The 27,712-nt window shown below is 38.6% G+C and overlaps 2 protein-coding genes across 2 annotated transcripts in view; one reads left to right on the plus strand and one right to left on the minus strand.

The window, feature by feature from the left end:
* GPR180 (G protein-coupled receptor 180) lies at positions 1–24,797 on the minus strand. Its single transcript, XM_021416687.1, has 9 exons — positions 24,598–24,797; positions 23,391–23,549; positions 19,755–19,949; positions 15,749–15,929; positions 15,504–15,553; positions 11,644–11,801; positions 5,369–5,560; positions 4,934–5,011; positions 1–3,270 (listed from the first exon to the last, which is right to left on the minus strand). Exons 1-9 carry the CDS (start codon positions 24,725–24,727, stop codon positions 3,112–3,114), a joined length of 1,302 nt encoding a protein of 433 aa, XP_021272362.1. The 5' UTR covers positions 24,728–24,797; the 3' UTR covers positions 1–3,111.
* The window catches only part of TGDS (TDP-glucose 4,6-dehydratase), a 12,239-nt gene continuing 9,316 nt past the window's right edge, over positions 24,790–27,712 (plus strand). Inside the window, exons 1-3 of the mRNA XM_021416696.1 lie at positions 24,790–24,940; positions 25,338–25,404; positions 25,755–25,823. Coding sequence (XP_021272371.1) covers positions 24,864–24,940; positions 25,338–25,404; positions 25,755–25,823 — 213 coding nt within the window. The 5' untranslated portion in view covers positions 24,790–24,863. The remainder of the gene's footprint in view (positions 24,941–25,337; positions 25,405–25,754; positions 25,824–27,712) is intronic.

Here is a 27,712-nt window from a genome sequence, read left to right on the forward strand (position 1 = left end):
TTAGTACACTCTTTCTCTGCAACTTTATTTTTAACAGAACCATGTAACGCACAAACCCTAACAAGTACGAAGTTGCCATTCAACCTCTACTAAATAGTGCCGTTCAGCCCGGCCAGCAGCTGGTAGTGCTGCCTTTACACGGAGCATGTTTCTCTCTGCGAGGTAGCAGGCAGGCTGCAACCCGGCTACAGCCCTCCTGCTGAGAGCTCCCTGGGTGGGCAGCCGCTTTCAGCTGGCACAAACCATGCCCTCGACACACTGGGGCTACGGCTGTGCTAAAGGAGTGCTTTTGTCCACTGCTGTCACTTGGCCCGTAGCTGAGGTGGGTATGAGTTGCTCAGATCTCCGCCAGAACTGCAGTTCTGCAACACAAACTTTTTTTTTTGGGGGGTGCTGGGGTGATGGAAACACATTTTACGAACAGAGAGTTGTTCAGGGTGCACTTACTGAAGACGACTAAAAGCTTGGCTGGAAGCTATTCTCCTAAGAGGTGGTTATGAAACCAAATTGATAAATTGGGTAACTGTGTGAATAAGCATGAAAAAAACCAAGGTTTTATCAGCTGGTCCCATGGAAGACGTGAGTCAGGAAGAAGAGACAGGCTTTCACATATTCAAGCCATTCCTCAGGCACGATCCACAGGCAGTAAGCTTCAAGCTAGAGTACAGGTAAGCATGAAGTTTTGTAAACAGCTCATATTTGAAGATTTCAGGCCCCCTATCCCCACAGATATATACCACATTAATGGACATCTTGAATATTATCATAGTGATACTGACCTAAATGCTACAGCATACATAATGATTTAATACCTTAAATGATTTAATACCTTAAAATCTGTGGATGACAGTTAGGAAAGAGTGCTAATAGGACCGAGCAGAAATGCATGTCCGTGGTACAGCTTACCATGAGACTAAAAGAATCATGTTACCTGTTGATTTACGGGGCAATCTAGAAAAGACTAAGAGACAACATCTTATACTTCACATTTATACCCTGATGAACTATGAATTCTGAATGTGTTTTACGAATTGTTGTAGGGTGTATTTAGAAGGGAAAATTAAGATGCCATTTACTTTAATACGGATGGATTGAAGTCAGAGCTACTACAGGAAGCAAGAAAATACTCCTGGAGAGTAAAACAGAGCGTCTATTGTGAAAGTCACACGCAGTTTTTCTGCATAGGTTAAAACTTTTATCATGACTGATCATAAACTATAAAGGAGCTCTTGTGTCTATCAGAAAACTCTATTTTATATGTGAATTTCATGTCTTATACATGAGGACAGATAGAACTCTTCTACTGCATTATTGGAGACTTATCAAAAACAGGATGCTTTTTTCTTGAGAAGATGAAAAGTACAGAGATAAGCAGGGAAATAAAGACTGAAGTTTTAACCAATAATATTTTTGTGTGGTTATCAGAGGAATGTAATAATTAATCTTTTAATCATTCTGAAGATTGTGTGAAATCATGATATCTCATCTTTTCCAGCCTCAACCTGCCATTCTTGATCTGAATTACAAACAATAAGAAAGGAGATGATTTAATGAGCAACTTTGTCATGTTGCCATTTTGCCTTAGTCAAAGGCAAATGTCTACTTTCACCTCTAAACTGAAATGCAATAGACTTACGTTTCAACTATGCTCACATCTGAAGCAAACATGAATGAAAAGTTAGGGCTGTTTTGAAGCTAGAACCCTGGTGTCTTCACGTTTTCATAGAGGCATAATTAGATGCATACCATTAAGAAGAAACGAACGTTAATTTACCTGAAAATAAAAATCAGTGTTGCGAAGAGATGCATGTTTATGGGAAGAAAGCTAAAATATGACAAATAATTAAAGAAAATCCAAGAGTGACTGCAGTCACAATGGTAATAGGTAAGTTCTTATTATGAAGGAAAATGTCAGCACGATCTAATCATACTTAATAAATAGGCACTTCAATAAAGTATATATTTACACTGTTTTTCTGAATGCTAGGGCATCACAAAGTAGTATGGCTTTATTACAATGGATGGAAGATGGCAACTACTTAGAACTCAGTGCCAACATGGATTATAACAAATCCAGTGAGTATTTTGTTTTTCAATTATTCATAGAAAATTTAATCCTGATTAAGTATCCTTGGGCAGGAATTCATGGGTAGTTGATGACTGAAACCAACATTTATATGAAATGCTTCTGTTAATTTAATCTGTGTATATGGCTTAATTATGATTGAATCCTCAATGTAAGAGAAATGAATTATATCAGGATTAAAATTCTAGTGCCACATCACCCATTCCTTTTTCTCTTTTTTTTTTTTAAAAAAAAAAAAGATGTGAGCCTGCTGTTTTAATTACCTTTATGTTGCTGTATCTTCTTAAGCCTCAAATATTGCTTAGATCTTCACTACTAGGTGAAATTTTTAGTTACATTTACTTCAAAAAAGGAAAATACAAACTCTGTTCCCATTCTCACCACAGCTCTAACCAATATGAACAGGAATTGCAAAAAAAGCCTTTATTTTACACCAACAATAAAGGAAAGTTTCCTGTAGATAGCTGTAAACATTTTATATACGTTTTTAGTGGACTTTCCCTCTTTTGTTTCCCTTTCTTTTATACTTATACATAAAATGCATTTTTTTCCTAAAGAATGAAAAAAAAAACCCAAAAAAACAAAACCAAAAAAAACTTGTATTCATTGTAAGGCATCACATCAATTTCACAACTGGCCTATATCAGACTTGTTTGAGCTTGTAGACATTTTAAGTACTGTATTTTATAAGACTTTCAAACTTGGTATTGATATAAATAAAGTAACGACATTTTTTTGTGGCTGTGAATGGGAAAGATTCCTTACAGTTTCCTGTGCTATGGCTCAGCACCACATGCTACACACACACCATTTTTAGGAAATCATTCAAATGACGGATTTTTCCACTCAACAGTACTTTAACAGATTAACCTAAGGACCTTGTCAAACCAAAGTTCCGTGAAATGCTCTGATAGTGTCACCCAGTCTTCCAGTGAAACCAATGTATCACATACCTGTGACAAAAATACCTGCATATTTAGATCATTATTGCACATTTTTTACATAATGTATTCTTCCTAAACATCTCAGAAGCGATGTCGACTTTTATGTCCAGAGGATACTGTTAGTGGCAATGTCACTGATGACAGTGAAGATACTTCCCAATATAGACTATGAGAGAGAAAAAGTCTGTAGAGGATAACCATGGAGATGCACTGACAGAGGATAACGCCTATGGTAATAATCTAAAGACAAAAAAAGGAGAAGGAGAAAAAGTGAAAAACAAACCCAAATAAATCTCTACTAGCACGCTATGAAGCTAGTGCTTGAAGCTTAACTTTAAATCTTTTAATACACTGCTGCAGTTACAAGAGATTTGAACGTGAAGCTCAAGTCCAAGATTCACGCTCTCACACCTGGATGTTTTCAAATCAGCAGATAGCCCTAAGGCAAGTCACATAACCCCTTCTGGCGATCTCCGTTCCAGGGAATTTCAGACTTGCAATTCACCACCCATGCAGTTCCACAGCAGAGGTGATGTTTAGATATTCTCTTCTTACAACAAACAGAAGGGAAAAAAAAAACCTGAAAACACTCTGAACTAGCACAGTCGCGAAGCTGTGATGGTAGTGATTTAACAGTCTCACTTAGACCTCTTCTCAGCACAAGTCTCTTAGTCTGTTAGAGACACATAAGGCAGTATTTATCAAAACCATTAAGGTAACTACTGTTTCTGAGAAAACAGAAGTCTAAGCTTTGGTACAGAGAGCCTGTTAAAACACATGTTTTTCTTGCACAAATATGGTATTTATTGATCGTGCATTTCTTTATTATATCTAAATGTATTTAAAAGAGGAAACACATCATAACGTAGGAACTCCAGCTGCACATGATGGTTAAACTTCCTCAAAAACCCAAGAGCAGAGCAACTACAGTCTCCCTTCAGTGAGCTCAAACTCTCAAAATACTGCAACATTTTATTTACTCATTCCACCTCTAGAGACTGCTGATCCTACTGCAATGGTGTATTCATCAAGCAACTACTAACAGATTTTTTTTGTTGATCTACATAAGGTTTCATTTTCTCCCTGGATTTCTTCTTTAGAAAAAGCAAACACGGTATTTCATTAAATCAGCATTTCATAAATGTTGTATATTTTTAGTAGAATGTTTTCTCCACCTTTCTATGCTCCCCACACAAATAAAAGCTTGTTTTCTGAAAATATTTGCATATAAATGCAAAGGTGGTTATAACTATAAAGTAAAGAAGCAAACCACCCTGGTCTGAGGTAGCCAATCACCTGAGAACAGAAGCGCGCTTCATCTGAACATGGCAGGCTCCGCACACTGGATCTCTAGTTCCCAATATCATTAAGCAATTGAGAAATCCAGTAAGCCCACCTTTGTTTTTAAACGTTTAGAGCTCACAACCCAAACTACGTGTTTAGAGAGATCTCTTAATCTACAGAATACAGTTCAGCTACAGGCTCCCTGACCTATTTAGCCACATAAAGCTTTTAAATGATGAAGACTAAAAAGCAAACAAAAAAAAAAATCCACTGATTTATCTTTCTACTAGCTTTGTTAAAAGAACCCCCAAGGTGCTTTTAATTAAAAAACAAACAAGCAAACAATAAAACGAAACACCCCCTCCACATTTTCCTTTGACTTAACCATCTTCCCATCCCCCTTAGTCTAGGAACGATTACCCTTAGATGATTCAAACCCAGTATGCCTTTGTAAAATATGACTCACATTAGCATCAATAAGAGCTGTGTGACTAAGACTTTTCAAGTTGCTTTGGGGTCATAAGATTAACAGCCTAAGAGCATGAGTTTGCTAACAAACACTGAACATGAAGAACAACTACTATTCAAATTCCATCTCTTTTATCTTGCCTGTACATACCTTTTCCCTTTGATATTCTCTGAATATTACAGAAACGGTTGCAAGACATGGGTGGCACAGAAACCAGAGAATGCAGGCCTGAAAGAAAAGAAGAGCGTAAGTTATAAAATAACTATACGCCAGCTAAGAAGAAAGAGATGACAGTTAAAGGAACTGCATTTACATTTCTGTCTTTTTTATGAATCCATTGTTTAATTTTCAATCAACAGAATGAAAACCACACAATGAAAGGTGGGATTTCTGTTTAGAAAAGCTCTATGCTCCTTGTCAAATTAAAATGACTACTCAGAGTATGATGACAGGGTGCAGTTTAATCAAATCAGACACTTAAATATTAACTTTCTTATGGAGGAAAACAGTTCAGTGCTTCAGTCAACTGCATGCCACAATTACATTTAGAGTGAAAGAAATCAGTTTCCGTGATGGAGCTCGTACTTTGGCAAAGGTAATATAGAATTCCCTTTTCAGCGTGCTTCTCTCCACTGTGATGATCTGGTAAAGACCAGCAGCCAGTGACAAACCTAGGCAAACTCTGAGGCCAATAAGTAGTCCACTTGCTAAGCCATGGTGTGAGTGGTAGCTGTGATGATTAGTATCTTCAAACTGTTCCCAAATTAATAAAAAGCTCTGGAAAAGAACAACAGCAACATACATTTAGAAAGCAACAATCTTACATGAAACTTCAATTAATTTTCCTATCACAGATCAAACTATCAGCACAACTGGTCATGCTCTTCTCTGCTTGCTGGAGACTGCCATGTTACACAGCAAATAACCCTGGTCGGAACTGCTTTTCTGGGACTGTGCATTACTCCAAATTCGAAAGGCAGGAACTGGGTCTCATTGCTTGCATTTCATAACTTGGAGAAAGTTTGACAAGTTACAGTTTTCTCTAACTTAGGTAGAGGGAACGTAGCATTCTAGCCTAAGATCCAAAATATTAACGTAGTTAAACAGTCAGCCTACTCAGCAGGAAGCCCACTGAAACAATTCCACAGAGCTACAGGGAGGTGTCCGCTTCCAGTTGGGATTCACAACCTGTAAAGCTTGTTTCAAAGGCAGGCGACTACGCCTTTTCTTTCAAAATCCTAACAGGATTCACTTTTCTTTTTAAAGATGGGGAAGTAAGAGGGTGGTGCTGCTGCCCCTTTTATACAATAGCCTGAAGGATCAAGCATTCACCCAAGTTGAACTCGGATCTCCCACAATTCCCTTCTTTGCCTAAAGGAAATCCAACTCACATCTCCCACCTTCTTGGAGAGTGCCCTAACTGCCAGGCTATAGGCTGTTCTTGGGTGGGCCACTCTCCACCCCTCCTATTGAAGCTGTGCCATTGTGGAGAAAAGAATTCAACATGAGCTAGGTCAGAAACAGTGAGCGAGCCTGACTCTGCAAGCAACTGGCTTGGAAATCTCTTAGGGACTATGAAAGGAAGCGTCACAGGTTCCAAGTGCTGTTGCAACACCTGGACAAATGCTCCAGCCAACAGATAGCTACATGCAAGACAGTAATCCACCTTAACTCTCAGAAAAACAGTACTGTATCCACTTGCTGTAGAATCCGGTGTTAGAGGAGCAGTGTGAGAAAGAATACTGATAGATTCTCTAAGGAAAAACAGATTAAGAAAAGCCTACTTTCTGAGTCTTAGCTGAATAGAAGGCAGGTGCCTACTTGCAGAGTTGCATGAAAGTTGGGTCTTGCTGAATAAAACCTTTTCAAGAGTTTGGGACTGTTAACATTACAAATTAGAATACCCATAAAATTTAGGCTCCCAGCAGCACGTAGCAGCTGAGTGGCATTTTAAGAATTCAATATACACTGGAATCCAGTCTACCTACTGCAGACATCTAACTTGCACTCGGGTTTCAGGTGTCTAACAAAGCAGGCTTTCTGAAGAAAGGTAGTCAAATTTGATTTATATGAGCAAGGTAGCTCTAAAGGCCTTCAGAAAGAGACACTGTATGCCTCAATTTAGAAGTCTAAATTAGTCAGATTCCTTTCTGAACAAACTCAAAGGCTCTCTAACTACATTAATATTATAAAGACAGAAAGGTTACTGATACAAACTTCTTCTTTTAAATGTGTAATACACCTGTGCATTCCGAAGTTGGGTGTCCTCAAGGCTCATCAGTTGAGACTAGACTGTTTTTGCTAAGAATACGCTTTGAGAGTACTCTCTCACTTCTTCCTTCCCTTACTCAGACTATGACACAGTGAACATGACTGCTGCTGTTTTAATCACTTCTCAACCACCTGAATAGAAAATGGAAATACAGGCGAGTAAGAAGTGTAAAGCACATGTCTTAAACATCACTGATGACTAGTAAATAATCTGACCAATGTTCTTCAAACACTGCTGCTGAAACACCTTTTCTGGGCAACTCCAAGCAAATAACTCAAGATGATCAAACTACTTGACTGACAATCCTCTGACAGATTAAGCCTGAAATAAGATTAAATGGCTCATGAAATCTTAAGAAACAGCACAGTGTTTGGTAAAATTGTGGCTAAAGCACTAGTTTTGCTATGAAACTGACGAACTCCCAACACAGAAGGTCAAGTAGAATTTCAGATAAAGTAGAATACGCCCAGCAAACATCAAGGATTCTACCAGTTACAGAATAACATCGGTCTTGTACAAAGCATTTCATTTTTTGACATTTATGCGTGGGAACTCCAACTTTAGTATCGCTGGACTGGGCATACACTGAGAAAATTCCAGAAAAATCATATATATAGAATCTTCCTGTCATGAACATGCAGTGTGATATCAATTTAAGAAGAAATCTTAGGCAGATGCCACAGCTATCTCAATCTTAAAGAATAGAGCTCATGAGGGTTTGAATCATCCTTAACCTACCACCAAAAGTAACATCAACAAAGGAAGCCACTTTCATGAGAAGATGACAAAGAGCTGGAGTAAAGCAATCATGAGAACAAAGTCCAAATCCTAACAGGAAAACAGCATCAGACAGCATGTTACGCTCTGGACTAGCCCTCTAAAGAATGTAAGCTGTGCAGACAACACAGATGAACAAAGACTGTATGCAGTGACAGCAGTGTAAGATCACAGAAGTTCAGCTTCATTAAATTTCACTAGGCTATTCCAAAATAATTAGAAAGCAGAAGCATTAGAGGCAGAAATGGAACTGTAAGTGCAACACACAGGAAACCTGGAGAAGCCAAACATTTGTCACTGCTCTTACTACAAGCTAGACCTATTCTTGCTCACTGGAGAAATGCAGCATTCTATAAAGTAGAAATCTGAGCTACGGAGTGTTTGTAAGCTAGAGTGGATTAAGCAGTGTGCTCTCAGTAAAGGGAGACCTTTCACAGACAAACTTGATTTTGAAGTCAAAATCTCTACGGCCATGCCTGAGATGACGTTAGTAAGCCCTGACGCCCCTCACCTTGACCACAGAAAAGCACACATCTGCTCCCTTTGCTGTAGTATGAAAAAAACACACAGATACCAACACGTTCAAGACGAAATCAGATTTTGTTGTTGTTACCATTGAGCAGAATTGTTTCACCTCTGAGAAGAAATTGGAGTGAATATCCTAACTGTTATCCAGCAGAACAACTCTGCTCAGGCTGTTTATGGAAGAACTGGATGAGTTGTGTAAGTGCACAGCCTATGTCCAGCATTAAAGTCACAACTGCTCCTTCATAAACTAAAGGAGAAAGACCATCTCCTTGTTTATGTAACACACCAGTCACAGGACACCACCCACTGTCCAGTACTGGTCTCCCTCAAACAGCTAGATGAAGTTTGCCAAGGACATTATCTTGAAGTTCCTGTTGTACAAGTTGGATCTCCACATCAATATGTGGAAGAACCAAACAGTCACCTCTTTTGTCAGAAGGAAACAATTACAGTAGAACCCCTTCTCCCCCCTGCTATGCCAGCAACGACTTTAGAGCAAGATAGCATATCAATCTCTAGTAAAAGCAGGTTTGCATGGAACAGATAATTGCTGAGAGATAAAGGTAAGGGGGAAGCAAAAGGGAAATCAGGTGGCAACAAGGCAACGCTAGTGCCTAGTACACGGGTACGTAATGTCATTAACTTAGGTACAGTAACAAATGTTTCAGATCTCAGGTCATAGGCAGAGCTCACCCTGAGTGCACCTTTGGCGCATACCTAAGACCTCTGTGAAGCATGACTTCTAATACACTAAGATTCTATACGCATTTTGGTCCAAGTGATAAACTTTCCTTCAGTAATCACTGCCTCCACTCTGATCAGCCCTGAAAGTTGAAACTGCTTGGGTCCATGTGATGGGAAAGGCTTGTTATCAGTAAAACGTTATGAACAAGGTTTGCGTCTCTGCAGGAAAGTGTGGAATAGTTAATGAAAGCAGCGTGGCCTGGGAATCTTTTGTTCAGAATATGAGAGAAAAAAAAAAAGAACAAGTTAGAGGAGAAAGGGAGATGATGAATGGTAGACTTGCCCCTCTTTTGAGATGCTACCTGTTTGCAGCCACAAAGATCACATGAGATTTTGCTGACAAGGAGACAATGGCCACTCTACATTGATGGCAACCCATAAACACAGCCTGGGAAATTGCTGGTGTTTTTGAAAGAATAAAAGCAAAGAATCAACGGCATCAATGGAAAGAGGACGGAAAACAACAACAAACCACCCAACCAACCCACCCCCCAAAAAAACTTGAAAACTTTCTGAGGAATGTAAATTAGTAGTAGGAAAACGGTAGAATGTCAATAAAAAATGGTTCAAGCTCTATCTGCTGTGTTAAGGTAACAAATGTGGTTTCCAGTATCCTCCATAGCAGTCCTGAGAAATCTCTGCTTATACGTGCAGGTCTATCCAGTTTCTGGCATGGAAAGAAGCTGGCTCTCCCAAAAGAATTTCTGAGAAAGAGCAGGACAGAAAGGAGATTATGTTTTTATCATTAGAAGCGGTCACTGATCACTATCACTGACTGCCCTGTTACAGCAGATCCAATACCCACATCAATCTAGACCAACAGACAGTACACTAATCCAGAGAATGAGGAGCTGAGGTCACAGATAGAGACGACATGGCGCAGGTTCTGCTCCCCTGAGGTCAACAGTTACATTCTTTTATAAGGAGAAGAAATATGTCAGAAAAAAATTTGTACGTACTGAACATGTGATGGAAAACACGCTCCCCAGAAAGGCTAAGTACACTCTTGGTGTCAGAGAACTTTTGCTGGAGACAGCAGACACTGAAATGGACAGGAGAACCACGCAGGCAATGACATACTCTGGTATCTGTTTTCTGTTCCTACAAGACTCCTACCAAACCAGACGTGCTCAGCTGAGACAGGAGAAGTGGCAGAGATGCACTCTCACAGTGAGAAGTAAGACAGCCAAACTTTAAACCAACCCTCCATTAGTGCTCCAATAGCCAATGCTATATATACAATGGACCAGTACCGGGGCAGCATGTATGTATGATGCTTGCCCCAATTTTTACAAGTTAACAACTAAAAAAAGATCAAGCTGATGATACCAAGTGCCCTTTCTATGTATAGTACAAAGGAAAAAAACAACAACAAACTTCCCAGTCTCAAGTGACAGAGTATTAACACATCCATATGTATGTACCAGAGGAGAGGCATGAATAAAATTAAATACTTCAGAAGTCTTTACTACCAGTATGTAAAACTTCTGGTGCTAGGTAGGTTCATTCCACCTTACTTTGACACCCATCTTTAAATTTCAACAGTCTCATTGACCTTAATAGGCTTTGGTTTATATTCTTAATTAGCAAGAATACTGTCAGCTCCCAGCTACTCTTAATGTTTTAGCAGTCCACTTATTTAGTTTGGAAGCAGCACTAATTACAGACATTACTCAAATGGCATAAAATCTTTAGTATGATCTCTTCCTCGTTACTGTCTCCAGTTTCTCCGTGTTCTTCTCACTCTCAATGGCTTTCAGATTCTCTTGTCTTTATGCTGTGATTTAAAAAAATTTGTTTACAAAAGACACCACCAGGGTTGGATGATTTCCATTACAATTTGCTTTTAAGTTACTGGTTTACTTGACTTTCTAATTTATATTAATAGAAAAACATTTGAATGAAGTTATGTGTCACATCATTTGTATATTTTCAAGAACAATCCTGCATACGAACCTTTAAAGAATTGCCTTATACTGACTGAAATGGCCATTAGACATCCTATTTGAGTGGTTCTAAGATGAGGACACAGTCTCATATTTTTGGTGACAAAAAAAAGAACTATAAGAATCTTTCATCTTTCCTCCCATGCCTCTTGTTGTCAACACTAACACCACAGTTCACAACCACGCAACTGTACTGATTACAGCTATTTATAGAACCACACTGCAAATCAGATCGGTAAAATCATGCCGAAATCATTTTTTTTCCTTCCCATTCAGATCATTCCACTGATCTGGTTTACAGTATAATACCATGAACAGTTGATAGAAACAGGAGTTTGGAAAACTGTGGGAACTTCTTTAGTGGTTTTACTGCTGAACAAAAACATACTGTGGAGCTATACTTTAAACTGTTAAAATAAAGAGGAACTGTTGTTACGCATTAGACTTACTGGGTGCACATTATGCTGTGGGCTTTTTTTTTTTTCCTCCAGTCTTGATACTCCCATAAAATATTGAAATTACTTGGTTCACAGTTCTGTCATACTTAATAGCAACTGTATGTTTCAGTGTAAGAATGAATGTAAAATACAAACCTGTGTAACAACAACTACTACAGCAATGCCAGTAGATGTTGGAGTGGAATCCCACTGAAGAGGTCTGCTATGAGATTTCTTCATTCTGCCTATTGTCCAACCCATACACAGACTCAACAACAAATAAAGCATTTGTATCTGAGAGACTATGTCACACACTATTAAAAACAAAAGAAAAACATACAGAGTCACAACAAAAAATATACATTTTTTTTCCTAAAACAAAGAGAAATATTCAGTACGCCCACAAAGGATGGATATTTATGCCTCAGAATCACCTTTACTTATAATCTTCATTAACAGTTTGATTAGCTGAAGTTGCTTTGCCACAAAATGTGGATATTTTGATCATTTTTAAATGACCAAACAGACCACTACCAGCTTCCCTCTACTTATGCTGTAATTCTGCAATGACATGGGCACAGTGCCACATTCTTCCAATTTCTACTCTTGTGTCAAAGAAGTCTAGGCTCAGGAATCCACCTGCATAAACAGACTTATAAAGGCCAGTGGACTAAAATCATATGTATGTTAATCATACTGCAAATATGAAACACAATGAAATGAACTCCTTTCTTTGTTCCACAATACTTTTGTTCAAAAATCAAACAGTGGCATTGTACTTCTAAATTAATTGCATTTTGTTTTAAGGAAGGTGTAGCTTGCAACAGAAAGTACAAATATTTGGGACAAATTCCACTGCCAGATACTTAAAGGGTAAATATAATGACTAACCCTAGCTCTAACTTAGTTTGGAGCAGTAATCTGTCTGTACTTTGTTAAACGCAGACTCCCTTTGCTTCATTTTCACTGCGTACACTTTATTTTTTCCTCTGTCTGGAAGCAATTAACACGTACTCCATAAAGCTACATTCTTAATCAGTGTCTCTAATGTATGTTTGAAGCTGTATGTGAGTAAGGAAAATTTCAAGCTAGAACATACTAAACCATTTGTTTTTCATCTTTGCTGAAGTACTCCTTACATTAGAAAGAATTGAAAGTATATTTCCGGGTGATTGTTAAGCTTCAGAGCTCATAGAATCACAGAAAATCCTGAGTTAGAAGCTACCCACAAGCATCATCGAGCTGCTAAATTTCTGACTGAAACTTACTGGACAATTTCAAAGCTGGTGTATAGACTTCAGTGTAAACTGGCTCAAAGTACTAGTGTAGCAGAGATCTAAAAGCAACTTGAGAAATTAGTTCTTATGTAAATTTCAATTTTGTTTCAGAAATTAGAGATGGTCACTATGTACAACAATGCTTTTTATTCACTTAGTATTTCAGTTCATTTAAATTAGTTCCATACTTGACATTTCCACTTCTGTTATCAGATAAAAGAACAGTATTTCTACATTACAGAGGAAAACTTCTATTTTTATGCAACAGCTGGAATGTATTATAAAAAAATAAATGTACTTCCACATACAATAGAAAATGCTGCTTCTGTACACAGATTAGCGCACACACAAGGGATTTGTGTCAAATGAAGACCAGCTACTGTATTTCCCTGAAACTCAGCAATGCTAGCAAAATAGAGATATAAAATATTTCAACGTTAACATATTACTCTTGGGATGTATTTGGTATTCTCATGCTTTATATGCTGATACACTTCTAACATCTTCAGACACCTTTGTTATTTAGCAACTGTCAAGAGCTTTTAGTAGATGCAAACTTTTAAAAAATGAACTGGCATTTTGGGGCAAAATGAGCCTGGAATTATTTTACAATGCTAGCTAGACATGGAACAGCCTGAAAAATTGTTATGGAGCTCAAGGCATACCAAACCCGTGTTACAAATCCAGGCTAGAGAAACGTCTGAATAAATCTGGATGCTCTAGAGGGCATTCAATCATTTTATTTTCTCTCAGTCCTTAAGATAACCTTCCCTGTAAGTTATAGCCAGACATCATCTCTCAATCACATCCTGGATACAGACATTCCTCTGCTCTTCAGTGTGGCAACAATGCAAGTGGGTTCCCAGGCAAAATGGTTTAAGACAAAAATCCAGTGCAGGCATTTAGTCTTTGGCACCGCATACATCTTATCTACAAGTAAGAGGCGGCTTTATGTTCAAGAAAAGTTTGGAAAATGACAATCCCATGGTATCCAGGATCAGTGCAAAGTCACATGCTACTGAACTGATACCGACTTTGTCTGATTTCATCTTTTTTTTTAATATATATACATATACACTTATAAAGCACCTATCGCCACACTGATAAACGTTTTTTGGAACCACTCTGATGGCAGGGGTATGAACAGGAGTTGGCCTGAACAACTTTTTCAGCTGTTCAACAGCTATAATAATGCTATTTGACTCTGCGCATTTTGATCTTATCAGAAGTTAAAAGATTGCTATTTGAGATGCTTTTACATGCCAGAATTATTCATGTGATTTATATGGTTATATGATTAACTCAGATGATGAGTTAGACAGTGTCAGGTTTTTATACATAGTAAGGATTAAATAACGCTGGGAAACGAGTAATTGCTTGGCGTAGCATCTGAACAGGTTTCTAGAAGAAATTCTGCTCCCAGCAAAGTTAATGAAAATGGGATCATTTAACTAGGATTTCTGCTTTAATACAGGAAAAAAAGATAGTAACACCTTCCATCTCTGAACTATACTTGCTATCGGCTATCCTTCAGAATTGTAATTGGCACTGGAGCTTTCCACTTTTCCTTCTGCTTTCTTACTGTTTTGGGAACCACAAATTTTAAAAACAGTATGAAAGGGAAAGCCTTTTAGCTGAGTCACTTAAATTCAGGTATTGATTCAAAGGCAGTATTTCATTCTTAGTAACCTTCCCTGTGATTTCCTCTTCAATCCATACACACATACACTGAAAATCGAAGATGCAGCTATTTTCTCTGCAGCTCTGGTTGCATAGTTAACACTAGATTCCTCAGTGGAGAGGAGTTACGACTACTTTCATAGCCTCAACTTAATTTCATTTCAGGAGGCAAGAGGGAAAATTTAAAAACACAGTTGCTCAAGAGGCTACAAAGACTTCCAACTCGACTTTTTAAAACAAGAGCTTAAATTACTGTGGAGCCAAGTGCCATCAAGAGGCTGTTATTTCCAACTGCAAGTTTCTGAATGAATTCTGTGAAGGGAAATATTTTTCTATATAAGTTGTTACTCTCCAGTGCTATCTCACTATCATAGTGCTGCTTTCTTGGCGTGCTCCAGACCAATCAAAAGGCAATGTATTAGCTCAGAAAGAATCATTAAATGCTCCAAATGGAAAGTACACAGAGCAGAAATAAATAATAAATAAATAAGAGCAATGTTAGAGTCCAAACAATCTTGCAAGAATAAACTAGTGCATTTTAGCATTTTGGGTAGGGTTGTTAAAAGAATTCAGTTCACATGAGAACTCAGGAAATCTATATAGAGCGGTGAAAAATGCTTTGTTACCATCGACTCAAGTATTTTTTGCACCACTCTAATCTTATCACTTGTGCTGTAAAACATGTTTTTATTATAATCAATGTTAAATTTGCTAATGAAATGACACGCTCCATAAAACGTGATAGTTCCCTCAAAAGCTTCAGTGGATCAAGCAAACTCTGCAAAACTCTTCAATATATTGAAAGATTTATTCATGAGATAGGTACGTAGGTGTTTGTAGGATGGACTGCAATTACAGAGCTTCAAATACAGTTACTACTAACTTTCAAAATAAGACCCATTTTTCAGAAGAGCAACTTAAAAGTTTCTCAATACTTCATGTTAGAAATCCAGTGATACGGTACAGAATAATAAGTCAGTCAAACAAGAACATTCATTAATGCGTTATACACATTAATGTGTAGGAATATGTAAAAAAACAGCAGACAAGCATACTCACATTCTGCCAGACTTCCCAAAAAAGGTGCTCCTATTCCATCCTTGGAATAACTGATAACAGAATAAAAGATATTTTAAAGTAAGCTTAAAGATGCTTAAGTTTGTGCTCTCTCTATAACTATACTTAGGCAACTTCTAAAAAGTCAGCCCTAAGTTTTGTCAGAATCAGCACAGGAAAGACCATGTACTAATCTTTAAAACAGCATACCCTTCAAGTCTTAACGTTAAAAGCAAAAGTAAAGATACCTTGAGAAATGCAAGTAGTTGGCAAGAGCTGAACCAGCCTGCAACAATAATGCAATTGAGAGCACCTTTAATACAGTATGCATTGGTCCATGCTTCTTAATTGTCTGCCATAGGGACTGTGCATATATGCAAGCAGTTACAAAGTATGCTAGGACAAGCAGGAAATAGAATTCATGTAATCCTGTGGAAAAAAAAGAAATACAGCTCAGTTTTTATACAGAAATACTATTGTTAGCAGTAAGCTAAAATCTCGATATGTTATTTATATAATCACTGGATAATACTAAGTAATTGTCATCCAAAAATGATAGTAAAGATAAAATGTGTAAACTCTAGCCTATTTTATCCAAGAGTCAATGAACTTTTCAGAAAGATGATTATAAAGTATTTTTTACCCAATAATACCTTTTCCGAGTTTAGGAGAAATTCTGTTCAAATATGAAAAGCTTTGTAGCAATTACTAAAATAGTATAAAGTGGCACACAGCTTCCTGATAAAAAGAAAATAATTGCAGCCCAATCGTCAGAAATATATTTATTAAGTGACTCATTTTTAGCGATTTCTTTCTTTCCGCTACAATTTTTAAAGGTACAGTTTGAAAAGAGAGAAACCCGGGACACAGTTAACCACTGGGTGTCACTATTCTTCCACATAAAACAGTTCAATCAACAGAGTTAACAAATACAGAAAATGTTCAGATGAAGAAAAATGGAAAGAAAAAAAATGAACAGAGAATTAAGAGTGGATTTTTTTTTTTTTTTGCATCAATCTAAAAAATGTGCAAAGTTTTTGATATTTATAAATCAGAAGCTGTCTGACTTTCAGTCTAGCAGTAGTTGGGCAAGATGTTGCCCTGAAGACCTGGATCCCGGACTCTTCTTCTATTATCTAGAAACAGTACAACACACCATATGAGCTAACAGAGGGTAAAAAAGCCAATGAACCATAAGCTAAAAAAGGTAAGTGGAAATTTTGCACAGAAAACTTCTGTTTTTCCTCTTCAACCTTCCTTGAAACCATGTGGTGCCCATAAAATCAAGTTCTTCTTCCAGCAAAACAGCTTTGTTAAAAATTTTCAGCCAGCTTCAACCAGACAAACACAGCAATTAAAATGCCCTTCAATACGTAAGATAAAGATCATTAAAACTAGATGAGTTCTTAATATTTGTCAGTACTATAACTTGTATGGCTAAAATGCATACAGTGAAATGGGAGCTAAAGACCACATGTTAACAAAAACTCACTAAAAATCTAACACTTCAGAGCCACTGTGCCTCCCTTGTATACCTCTGCATAATTTAGGATTGACAAAAAAAAACAACAAAAAAGCATTTTCAGAAAAAAATCTCTTATTCTTTTCACTTTTTAATCTGTCTTCAGGTTGGATGCTAGGAACTACTACTTCTCCAAAAGAGTGGCCAGGCACTGGAATGGGCTGCCCAGGGAGGTGGTGGAGTCACCAACCCTGGAGGTGTTCAAGGAACGTTTAGATGTTGTGTTGAGGGACGTGGTTTAGTGGGGTTATACTGGTGGTAGGTGGACAGTTGGACTGGATGATCTTGTAGGTCTTTTCCAACCTTCATCATTCTATGATTCCTCAAAGTCACCGACTGAAGTTGGAAAGAATTACGTAGATATGTGATTTCTCATCATGACGATTGGGTGCACTTTAAAAAAAATCTCTTAGCAAAAAAAAAAAAAAAAAAGCTTTTAATAAATACAAAGCATTTAGGATAGAAAGTTCTTCACCACTAGAGAGAAACTGTGACAACTGATGCGAGACAAAAAAAAAAAAAAAACCAAACCCACAAACAAAACAACTCCACCAAAAACACAACAGAAGTGATTTTCAAGCACTTTTTTTTTTTTTTTTAAAGTTTTCTGACTCCCACATCACCTAGAGCTGGGGAAATACTCTTCATCAGGGAGCACAGTGATAGGACAAAGGATAATGGCTTAAAATGAAAAGAAGGTGGATTCAGATTAGACATCGGCACAAAACTCTTCACTCAGAATGCAGTGAGGCACTGGAACAAGTTGCCCAGAGACGCTGTTGGATAGCCCATTCTTGGAAGTGTTCAAGGCCAGCTTGGAGGGGGTTTGAGCAACCTGATCTAATGGAAGATGTCTCCGCCCACATCAGATGGTTGGAGACGGATGATTTTAAGGTCCCTTCCAACCCAAACCATTCTATAACACAGAAAATAAAACATAGGTATGTTCATTTCAAGTACCTAACTTCCAGATCTTCTAGATGCTGTTCACCTGCTCAGCTGCTCTTAGAACCTTTAGATTCCACTGCCAGCTTTATGTAAATACCATACCAGGTAAAATGTTAAAAACTGCTTGCTAGGCACTAGAAACCAGGCCTCCTTTTCTCTAAAGGCAAGCACCCTAATCACAAAGTTACAGTTGCAAGTTCTTTCCTATATTTTCCTTATAGTCCATTTAATTTTGAGAATGCTTCACGGCAGGGACACAATTTTAGGGACTAGAGTAAAGCGTGACTTAAGTGGAACCACCTGTAACTATGCAGATTTTATCCCCCTCAAAGAAAATAAGATACAAGAAATGAACCTGGATCTCTTCTCTGATGGTCTAATGTTCTAGAGAGAAGAAATCCTCCTTGGTTCTTTGAAAAGCAGACATTGTCATGTCACCTCAGGATTCCTGGCAGTGTTGCAGTTTTTCATTCTGAATAAAGAGGTGTTCATCTGCAACCATGGAAAACATGGCATGTAAAGCTCATCCCATTTCCTACTTGTTAGCTCTAAATACCTGCATCTGACGTATTTATAGATGTCCTTACTCAGCATGGAAGATTTTCTGAGTTCTGATTCCTAATTTTCAAAATCTGCATTAAAAAATATATAGAGCTGAAATGTCTCCTTAGGAGGTCTGTACACTACTTAAAGGCCACATAATGCCACTGCTTAGTCCCTCAATTTAGCAAAAGAACACTATGACTACTTTTTGAGAATAACTGAATTAACTTAGAATTTGCTTCTGCATACAAAATTCACCAAATTTGAACTACAAACCACATTTGCAGAGTAAGAAGCACAACTGAGAAGAGGTAAGTCAACCTGTAAGTCTGGAAAAACAGGTGATAAATCTCTTACAGGTTCCTCTGAAAATTTCAGAATGAAGACTTTCCTCCCTTCAACGAGGAACCTGCCTTTGTTCCCTCTACATTCTCTGGATACCAATTAGGACAGCAGACCACTGCTATAAGGCTAGACTTGGGTACATAGGCTAAATCAAGTATACAAAGACAGACTAAGTCTTTTGGGCTCTTCCTATACAACAAGCAAATTCAGTAAACTAGGCCTTCTAAAGCAGTGAAGCTAAGCACTACATTTCAGTTGATTTGGATTAGCCAAAGCGCCATACAGTTTTAGGCATGCTTATCTTCTGCTGTCTTGAGTCATTTCCAGAAGTTTTTCTTGACAGGTCTGAAGACTTAAATTTGTATTTCTTAAATAAAAAATACAGGACTGAAACATTTCATAGTGTGCAGCCTGCAAATAACAAACTTGGAAAGATCTAGACGGTGAACTGACATTGTACTGGCAAAACATTTATGTTGTGCATGAACTCATATTCCACAGATTCAAGTTTTACAAAGCCTAGCCAAGGAATTCCACAAATAAAATAAATTCATTAAAATCAGGGATTCGATTCACAATCAATTGGAAGCTTACAATTTCAATAGGACAAAAAACCCCAACCTATTATCAAAGATGTCAACACAGACTTCTTCATAATGCTGTATCTGTAGTTAGGTAAGTTTTGGTATGTAAGTCTAGAGAAAGGGAAGGATTTCTCCATAATATCAGAAAATGAATTTAAGTTTACTCCTCTTTGAGAAAGTCAGACCTGAAAGGTAAGAGATTCTGCTGTCCTTTCCCCAGTATGATATTCTCACAAGCATAGTAAGTACTGACTTGTTTGGGCGATCAGATCCTTAACTTACAAATCTAATTTTAAGAAAAAAAAATCTTACCAGACTCCCCTGCGCTAAAGTGATCTAATGGATTCCCTTCTGCATCTGGATTTAGTAAGACCATTTCAAACTGAATATCCTCGGATTCAGAATAATTCTCCTCGCAGGTAAACTTGTCTACATAAAACACATACCATGTCTCCGGATAAGGAATCTGGGACACTGTCAGATTTTGCTCTGTGTGGTTCACAGTCACTTTGGAAGAAAACAAACAAAAAAAAGGAGTAGATACTTGATTAACCTTTTTTTTTTTTTTAAAAAAAACAACCTTATCTTTGAATGAAGATAAAATTTAAATACACACCATTATTACAGCTCATGAACTACATACAATGCAAAACAGACTTTGCTTTGAAAGCTCACCACAATATCCGAGAACAGACTTACAGCCTCTTCTTTGTTTTCAACTAGGTGCAGTCAGTGGTTGGTGAAGATATGTACTGTATTCCATTTCTCAGTCTTTGGGTTTGCTAGGATGGTTCCATTCCATCAGAAGCCAGTAACTGCAAACAGTATCACCTTCAACACATTTCTGTTTGCTGGTACAGTATCAGTGGGACTAGTTTTCTTGTATTAGCCAGGAGATACTTACTCATTACAAAAAATACGTTTGTGAAATTGATTCTAACTAATTTTCAAAGATATTTAGAGCATGGAACAACAACAGCCACACGCAATGTTGATAACTGATGAGCATGCTTTGAAAGTGCAACTTTGCATATTTTATAGCATCTTCCCCAAACTGTCACAGACAATTTCAATTGACACTAAGGGGCTGAGACCACTGTCTGAGAAAAATGCACATTTCAAATCAACGACATTAAAGCCAACTATGCAGGACTGAGAAGTTTCATCTGCTTACTGATCTCACCAGTATTTTTCCTAAAATCAACTGTTAACCATTGTGCAAGCTCTCCAAAGTAAATATTTGCTGCATATTAAATCTGTCGCTCTGTATGTTTGAGTGAAACTACAAGAACTGTAAGAACTGTTACACTAGTTACTGAATTAATTAATGAGTGTTAACAGTGGTCACTGCTAATCAGCTCCACCATAAATGAAAGCCGTTTCTGTAGAAGAACTAAGAATATAATTATTGGACTGCAGATGGATTCATTTGAATATTTTAAGTTCATTAAAATTCTACAAAAGAAGTTGGTTTTTATGCAAACCTTCTTCAATAAAACTACAAACATAGGCATAAATCAATCCTTAGCAAACTCACTATCTCTAAACCTGTTGTAGACAAAATGTAGAGCTAGTTTCTAACTTAAAGTCTACTTATGAAAAACATTTTTGCAATTTAAATAAGCTTGTTTCAAGTTATTTTCTGTTCTTTGAAAGCATGCACTTCCTGTATCAACAGCTGGATCCAGGAAGAAACGTAAGACACAGCTCTCCGCAGCAATTGTCACGAAATACAAATTTGGACAACACAAGAAGCAGAAAAAAATGTGTTCCGATAAAGGCAGTTGTCTTTTGTAGATAATACCAAGCACGTGTTCCACTTTGGAACTATGTATCTGATTAATCACATTTTCAGAATTAAACAGCTCCTTTGAAGAAAGCAACCTTTGTAAAAAGACAATGATTTCATATGTTGCCTAATTAAAAAAGTTAAATGGCATGTAGAAGGATTGCTCTGCTCTCCGTTTGTACTCTCAGTCGAGTTTTGGTATAGCCTTATTTGCATAAAGACTAGGGATCATGCAGAGCACATTTAATCAGTTTTCCATCAAACCTGTAAGCTAACTTGTAGGATGTGAAGTAAGATGAAATAAGGATCCAAATGATTTCGCCCAAGATTGGCAAACAGATCCAACTCATCCTGCGGTCATATGATTCCCATACACAGTAGAAAACAGCAAGTACATTGCTGGGATACACAGGAGACAAGGACCAACTGTCAGTCACTTCAGCAGCTCTTCATGTTTAATTAAGATCAAGCATAAAGCAACGAAATGACCCCACCTGGAGTACTATGACCAGTTCTGGAGCCCCCTACACAAGAAGGACATGGAGCTGTTGGAGAGGGTCCAGAGGAGGGCCATGAACATGATCAGAGGGCTGAAGCACCTCCCCTACAAGAACAGGCTGAGAAAGCTGGGGCTCTTCAGCCTGGAGAAGAGAAGGTTCCGGGCGGACCTTATAGCGGCCTTCCAGTACCTGAATGGGGCCTACAGGAAAGCTGGGGCTGGACTTTTTATAAGGGCAGGTAGCAACAGCAGAAGGGAAATGGTTTTAAACTGGAAGAGGGTAGATTTAGACTAGGTATTAGGAAGAAATTCTGTACTGTGAGGGTGGTGAGACACTGGAACAGGTTGCCCAGAGACACTGCGGACACTCCCACCCTGGAGGCATTCAAGGCCAGGCTGGATGGGGCTTTGAGCAACCTGGCCTATAGGGAAGTGTCTCTGCCTATAGCAGGGGGTTGGAACCAGATGATCTTAAAGGTCCCTTCCAACCCAAACCATTCTATGATTCTATGATAAATGCTTAAAAGTGACATGTGTATAAGACTTTCTAATGGCAGTGTTCCAGGACATCAACTATCTGCTCTAGGGACTGTGGCTGCACAGAGGAAATACATTTTATAAAAGAAGCTGTATTCATTTAAGATTTTGTTGAGTACTTCTAATATTAAATTAATTTCTTAAAGGAAAAAATGATTTAATTGGCTGTGTAGTACTGCAATCAATAAACGCTGTAAAAATTGCTTTAGTACGTTTGTCTTCCAGTTACATAAATGAATGCTTCAATATTTCAATGTTCTTTTGCATTTGCACAGTACCCAAATTAAACATCATCCTGCTTAGCACAAACTGAATTAGTACACACTGAATTAAAAAATGATCTAACATGATTTGTACATCAGAGCGACAGGTTTGTACTATCACAATATCCTTCTGTTTGATTTTTTTCCTTGGAAAATAACACCTTCCATGAAACTGGGAATAGGAGCTTCCTGACAAATAAGAACAGGAATAAGGTTTTACCTTTTTACTATGTGCTTGGCATAAACACTCCTATCTTACAAGCATTCATTTCAGAGGTTTAATGCTAACTGCAGATGGCCCCACTGGTTTGACTCTTTCATTCTACTGCAATAAAAGTGATAATTCCAACTGTATGTTTGACTACATCAACCATTTGTTTATTCTAACTGCTTCAGTTTCATCTTGCAATAGCACTGTTTGTAATTCTTCATACGTTAATCTTTATAAGGAAAGGTCTGATATTTAAAAAAAAAAAAAACCAACAACTTTTACTCCATGCAGAATTATAGAAAACCTCTGTACTGAATCAGTAAATGAAAGCCTGAACCAAACGTGGATCATATTTGAGTTGTGTGCAAATGAGAGCATGAGAGCAGAACCTGTCATCAAGTTTAACTCTTTGCAATAAGGTCATTGGTTGTCAAGGACTGGCATTTTCCAGTGGCCTATTAAATCGTAACTTGCAAACAAAGTCTTCTGATGTGATGCAAAGAAGCAATTGCATTCCTTGTAATCTTTTTTAATTACAGAAGGTCAAAGTCCTACTTTTACTTAAGCTGATGCAAAGTCCAAATTCACTGAAAGATTGAGGGTTCTAAATACACACAACTTAATTCATAATGGGAAGATAGTAACTCACTTGTCAGTTGAGCTTTAGAGAATTTCTCTGTACAGCTGTGATCCTGGATGTGATTCTGCAACTTCAGCCATTCCTGTGCTTGAAACAGGTGAAGTCTGGCTTCTTTTGTCACAGCTGCTGCTACATTGGTGATTCTGACACACAGAACAGCATGGTCACCTTGACATTTAAAAAACAGAATCAACTGCACTGCCTTGATGCCAGTCACAAAAACATAAGGCCAAAATAGCACAGATTTTTATTAAGTAGCACCACAAAAGCTTCACTTCACTTCTAAATTTTTTACCACTTTCTGTAAATGTTTGTAGATTTTCACAATTTCTTTACATCTCGGTAACACAGTATCGAAACTGTACTTAAATAAACTTTTAACATAACACAAATGGCATTAATCTTCTCTACTTCCCCCTGCTTTCTTCTTTTTCAAACAGGCTTCCAGATCATATTTTTCTTCCTTCCATCCCAATTATTTTTTCAAGACTCCCAAGGCATGATTACGAGCACCACAGGGTAGCTCTCGGGTCTAATACCAAAAGAATCTGAGTAAATGGATCTTTATGCTATTGACTGATTAGAGCTAGAACACTTGATTATAAGACAAATGGATAATGCCATATTTACAAAGAAAATCAAACTTCAAAAGTGCTATTCTGCGAGTCTTCTTGTAGACTGCATCTTGACATTGATACATGCTTTAGCCATTTCAGAATTAGTTTGTTTGACACAACTGACCTTGTCTGACAATTCTATGGTCCTCAAACCCATTCTGATAAATTCTTTCATTATATACTACCATGGATTTTTTTTAAGCAGTATGCTAACATAAAAGAGGGGATTTTTTAAGGGAAAAGGAATCAACTGGTACCGCACAAACCCAAATTTACCTGGAGTGAAGCAAGTTTGGTAGCTTTCCCACACCGCTCACCTGGGAGCTCAGTGTTCTTTTCTCAGCTTCAAGCAACGCTTTTACCCGCCCCCTCCCCCCCCCCCTTGGACCTACTTAGAGCACTTCTACATTAATCTTCCAGGACAACACCGGTAACGATCTGCTTCCCCATCACCCCACGAGCAGCCCCCACCCCAGCCCTCGCTTCCCCTTCAGCACCCCAGGGTCACGTTTCAACTCTCTTTGGCTCCCGTTCTATTCTCCCCTTCTCCCACAGCGTTTCTTCCCTGCAGACGTTTCGCTGCCCCGGCGGGCACCTACCGCGGAACTGGAAGCGTGCCACCGGCCGCCAGGGCTCCAGCCGGGCGGCGGAGCTGACGAAGCCGCCCCGCAGCGTCTTGCTCCAGGCGGCGCCCCCGGCGCACAGCAGCCACAGCAGCCGCCACCCCATCGCGGGGATCCGCCACCCCCCCGCCACGTGACCTCTCGGCCCCGCCGAGCTACGACTGGGGCGGGACGGGGGGGGCGTGGCCAGGCGCGTGGCGCACGCGCACCGGCGGGTCGCGCACCGCCGTAAAGCGCGGACGATGTCGGGTCCGCTAATGCCTGCGGAAGCGCCGCGCTTTGAGAAGCGGCTGCTGGTGACGGGCGGCGCCGGCTTCATGTGAGTGGTGGTTACGGTGCTGCCGCGGGATGGGGCCCTGCGGCGCGAGGCTCTGCCGTGGGGAGCTGTGGGACGTGGCGGTGGGTGGGCGGGCGGGACGGCGCGCTGGGATCTCTGGGTGCTCGCAGCGTGTCCTGTGGTGGGGCTGTGAGGGGTCGGGTTTCTGCGTGCCGCCAGTCTTAAAAGGCTGAGCACGGGTAAAAGTCCCACCGAAGGTGAGCTTATGGTATCTTGCGTGGACATACCTCAAGATCTAGCAGTGGATTGTTCTCCTCTGGAGTGTGACTCCCTCATCCTTTGAGCCCCTTTATTACCAAGTTTATAATTTTGTTGTTGCTTTGCTGCCTTAAAACAAGTGATGTGATTATAAATGTGTTTTTCTTCTTCCATCCTGCAGTGCTTCACATGTAGTTGTGTCTCTTGTCAAAAACTACCCCAACTATCTGATTATAAATCTAGATAAGGTGAGTTGTCTTCTTTCTTGCCAGGCAAGGCCCTTTCTGCATGGAAGCAAGTGAAAAGTCAAAGGGAAATTCAACGAATAATATTCTAAGTAGACTTTAAGCCTGTAAAAAATCTTTAATAAAAGGCTCTTGAGGTGACAACTGTCTAAGCACTTTTGAAATTGTCAGGGTATCTTTCAGACTTCTGTGTTTTTCATGCTTCATCACATTTGCTTGTGAGATAGCTTTTCTTTAAAAAATTTTTTTCTTGCTTTATTCTTAAACTTTCTTGTAACTGAGTTGGAGCGGAGTTATCTTTGTCCATTGTCATGAAAACTATTTGATGATATTTTGTGGATATTTCTCCTTAGCTCGACTACTGTGCAAGCTTGAAGAATCTTGAAATTGTTTCTGAGAAGGAAAACTACAAGTTTATCCAGGTGATAAAGCCTTCTTTTCTAGGAAACATGGCTTTCTCATTTTTTGTGTTTGTTTTGTTGCAAAGTAATGTAGTTTCTGGAGCTCCCTAAAACTTGAGGGTAAGGCCACTGCTTTACTGTTGCTTCTACTAATTCATTGTGGAGAGTAAGTCAGTGTGTGGAGTATGCTTCTATATCTGATGCTCAAATGGACATAAAAGCAATTATGTCATTTTTATACCTTTATTAAAAGACCAAATGTTTCAGCCAAGGTGTGTGACACTATTGTCCAACTCTTATGTGAAACTGTCTTTGAAAATAAATGTATTTTATTGTATAATAGAGGTTCAGAGTATGGAGATAACTGGTTTTCAGGATGATTCATTCTCATCTAAGACTACTTGTGATAGGTGGAACAGGCAAGATGGCCTTAGATCTGGCTCCTTCACGCTTATCTGACACTCCTAGATTTTTCACCTTCAAATGCTGCAGTTTGTCATTTTCCATGCTGTGTAACATATTCTTTATTCTATCCATGCTCAAGATAAAACTACATTCTTACTTTTACCATTCTTATGTACTCCGTAGTGGTTTTGGAACATGGTCTAGGTTCAAGGTATGCCTTTTCTTCAGAATGTTGCTGGTTAAATTAGTTCACTGTTTCAGTATTTTAGGCTTCAGGCAGGGGGTGGATCTAGGCTTATTGTTTGGATAAGTACTCAGACTGTTGGGTTTGTGTGCCAAGGTTTGGCTGCATGGGAGTCAGTGGTGATACTGGTCCTTCTGTCTAGGTAGGCTGCCTGAGATTACAGGGCATCAGAGAAAAGCATATGGTTTAATTGCCTGAGATAGCAGTCAGTGTAATGTACGTGGAAGCTTTTTTTCAGAGACAGAAAATGTGAACTCAACTTCTGTCTTAAATTCAGGCAAAGTTAGGAATCAAACTTTTCCACACTTGTTTGATGACCCCCATGGCTGTTGGTTTTTGTAAATGTCTCTAATCCTGTAAGTGATTATCCCTGGGTTGTTGGATAAAATTCCCTTGAGGGAAACGGAATGTGTACCAAACAAATATACTTGGTTTCATCCAAAAGTACTCTTGTTGTTTTTCCTGATGTTTTTAATACCTCCCAATGCATGGTGAGATATGTATGCATACTGTATTGGGCACAAGACAGTCTACATCTGACCGTGTTTTAGAAGAAAAAGATATGTTTAAGAAATCATAGTGAATGCTCTTCCTTTAAAGGAAGAGGAAAATACCTTAAAACAATGTCCAAAAACCACTTAATTTGTCTTTGAATTAAAAAGAACTCTAACCATATTAATGCAAAATAATCCAATTTTTTACATACAGTACTTCTTTGAACCTGCTGTTTGGAATAATTGCATGAGAACTTACAAAAACATAGGTTCATTTGTACTATGTTCAGTTAATTGCCTTGCTCCTGAATGTGCAAGCCTTCCTCCTTCCCCCAATGTTGCTTCCTTTGAGGTGCTATCTTGTTTAAGTTGAGAAGCTTTTGATATTTACCTATTGACTCATTTCATGTTTACATTTGAAAACCGCCCTTGTTTGTCAGATTAACAAACAACTCATCTGTCCATGCTGTGCTCCTTTCCAATTATCTCGATTTTTCTGGTAATAAAAGCAAAGCTGAAGAAAACTGTTGGAAAACTTCAGTCTGCTTTTGATGACAGTGGAAATGAACTTCATCTTTAATGCCACTGGGTGTCACTGTCTGCAAACTTTGCTTCCTGTGAGCGCGTGTCCCAACTACAGTGTACAAGCTCTACACTGTACTTTTGCTGTGTATCTCTTTGGAGTTCCTGTTGTTTCACATGTTAGTAGTAATAAAAAACCTGAAATGATGTATCTATGGTTGATGCTATTGCTTAAAAAACAAAGT

The sequence above is a fragment of the Numida meleagris genome, chromosome 1 (genome assembly GCF_002078875.1).
Source record: "Numida meleagris isolate 19003 breed g44 Domestic line chromosome 1, NumMel1.0, whole genome shotgun sequence".
NCBI lineage: Eukaryota > Metazoa > Chordata > Aves > Galliformes > Numididae > Numida > Numida meleagris.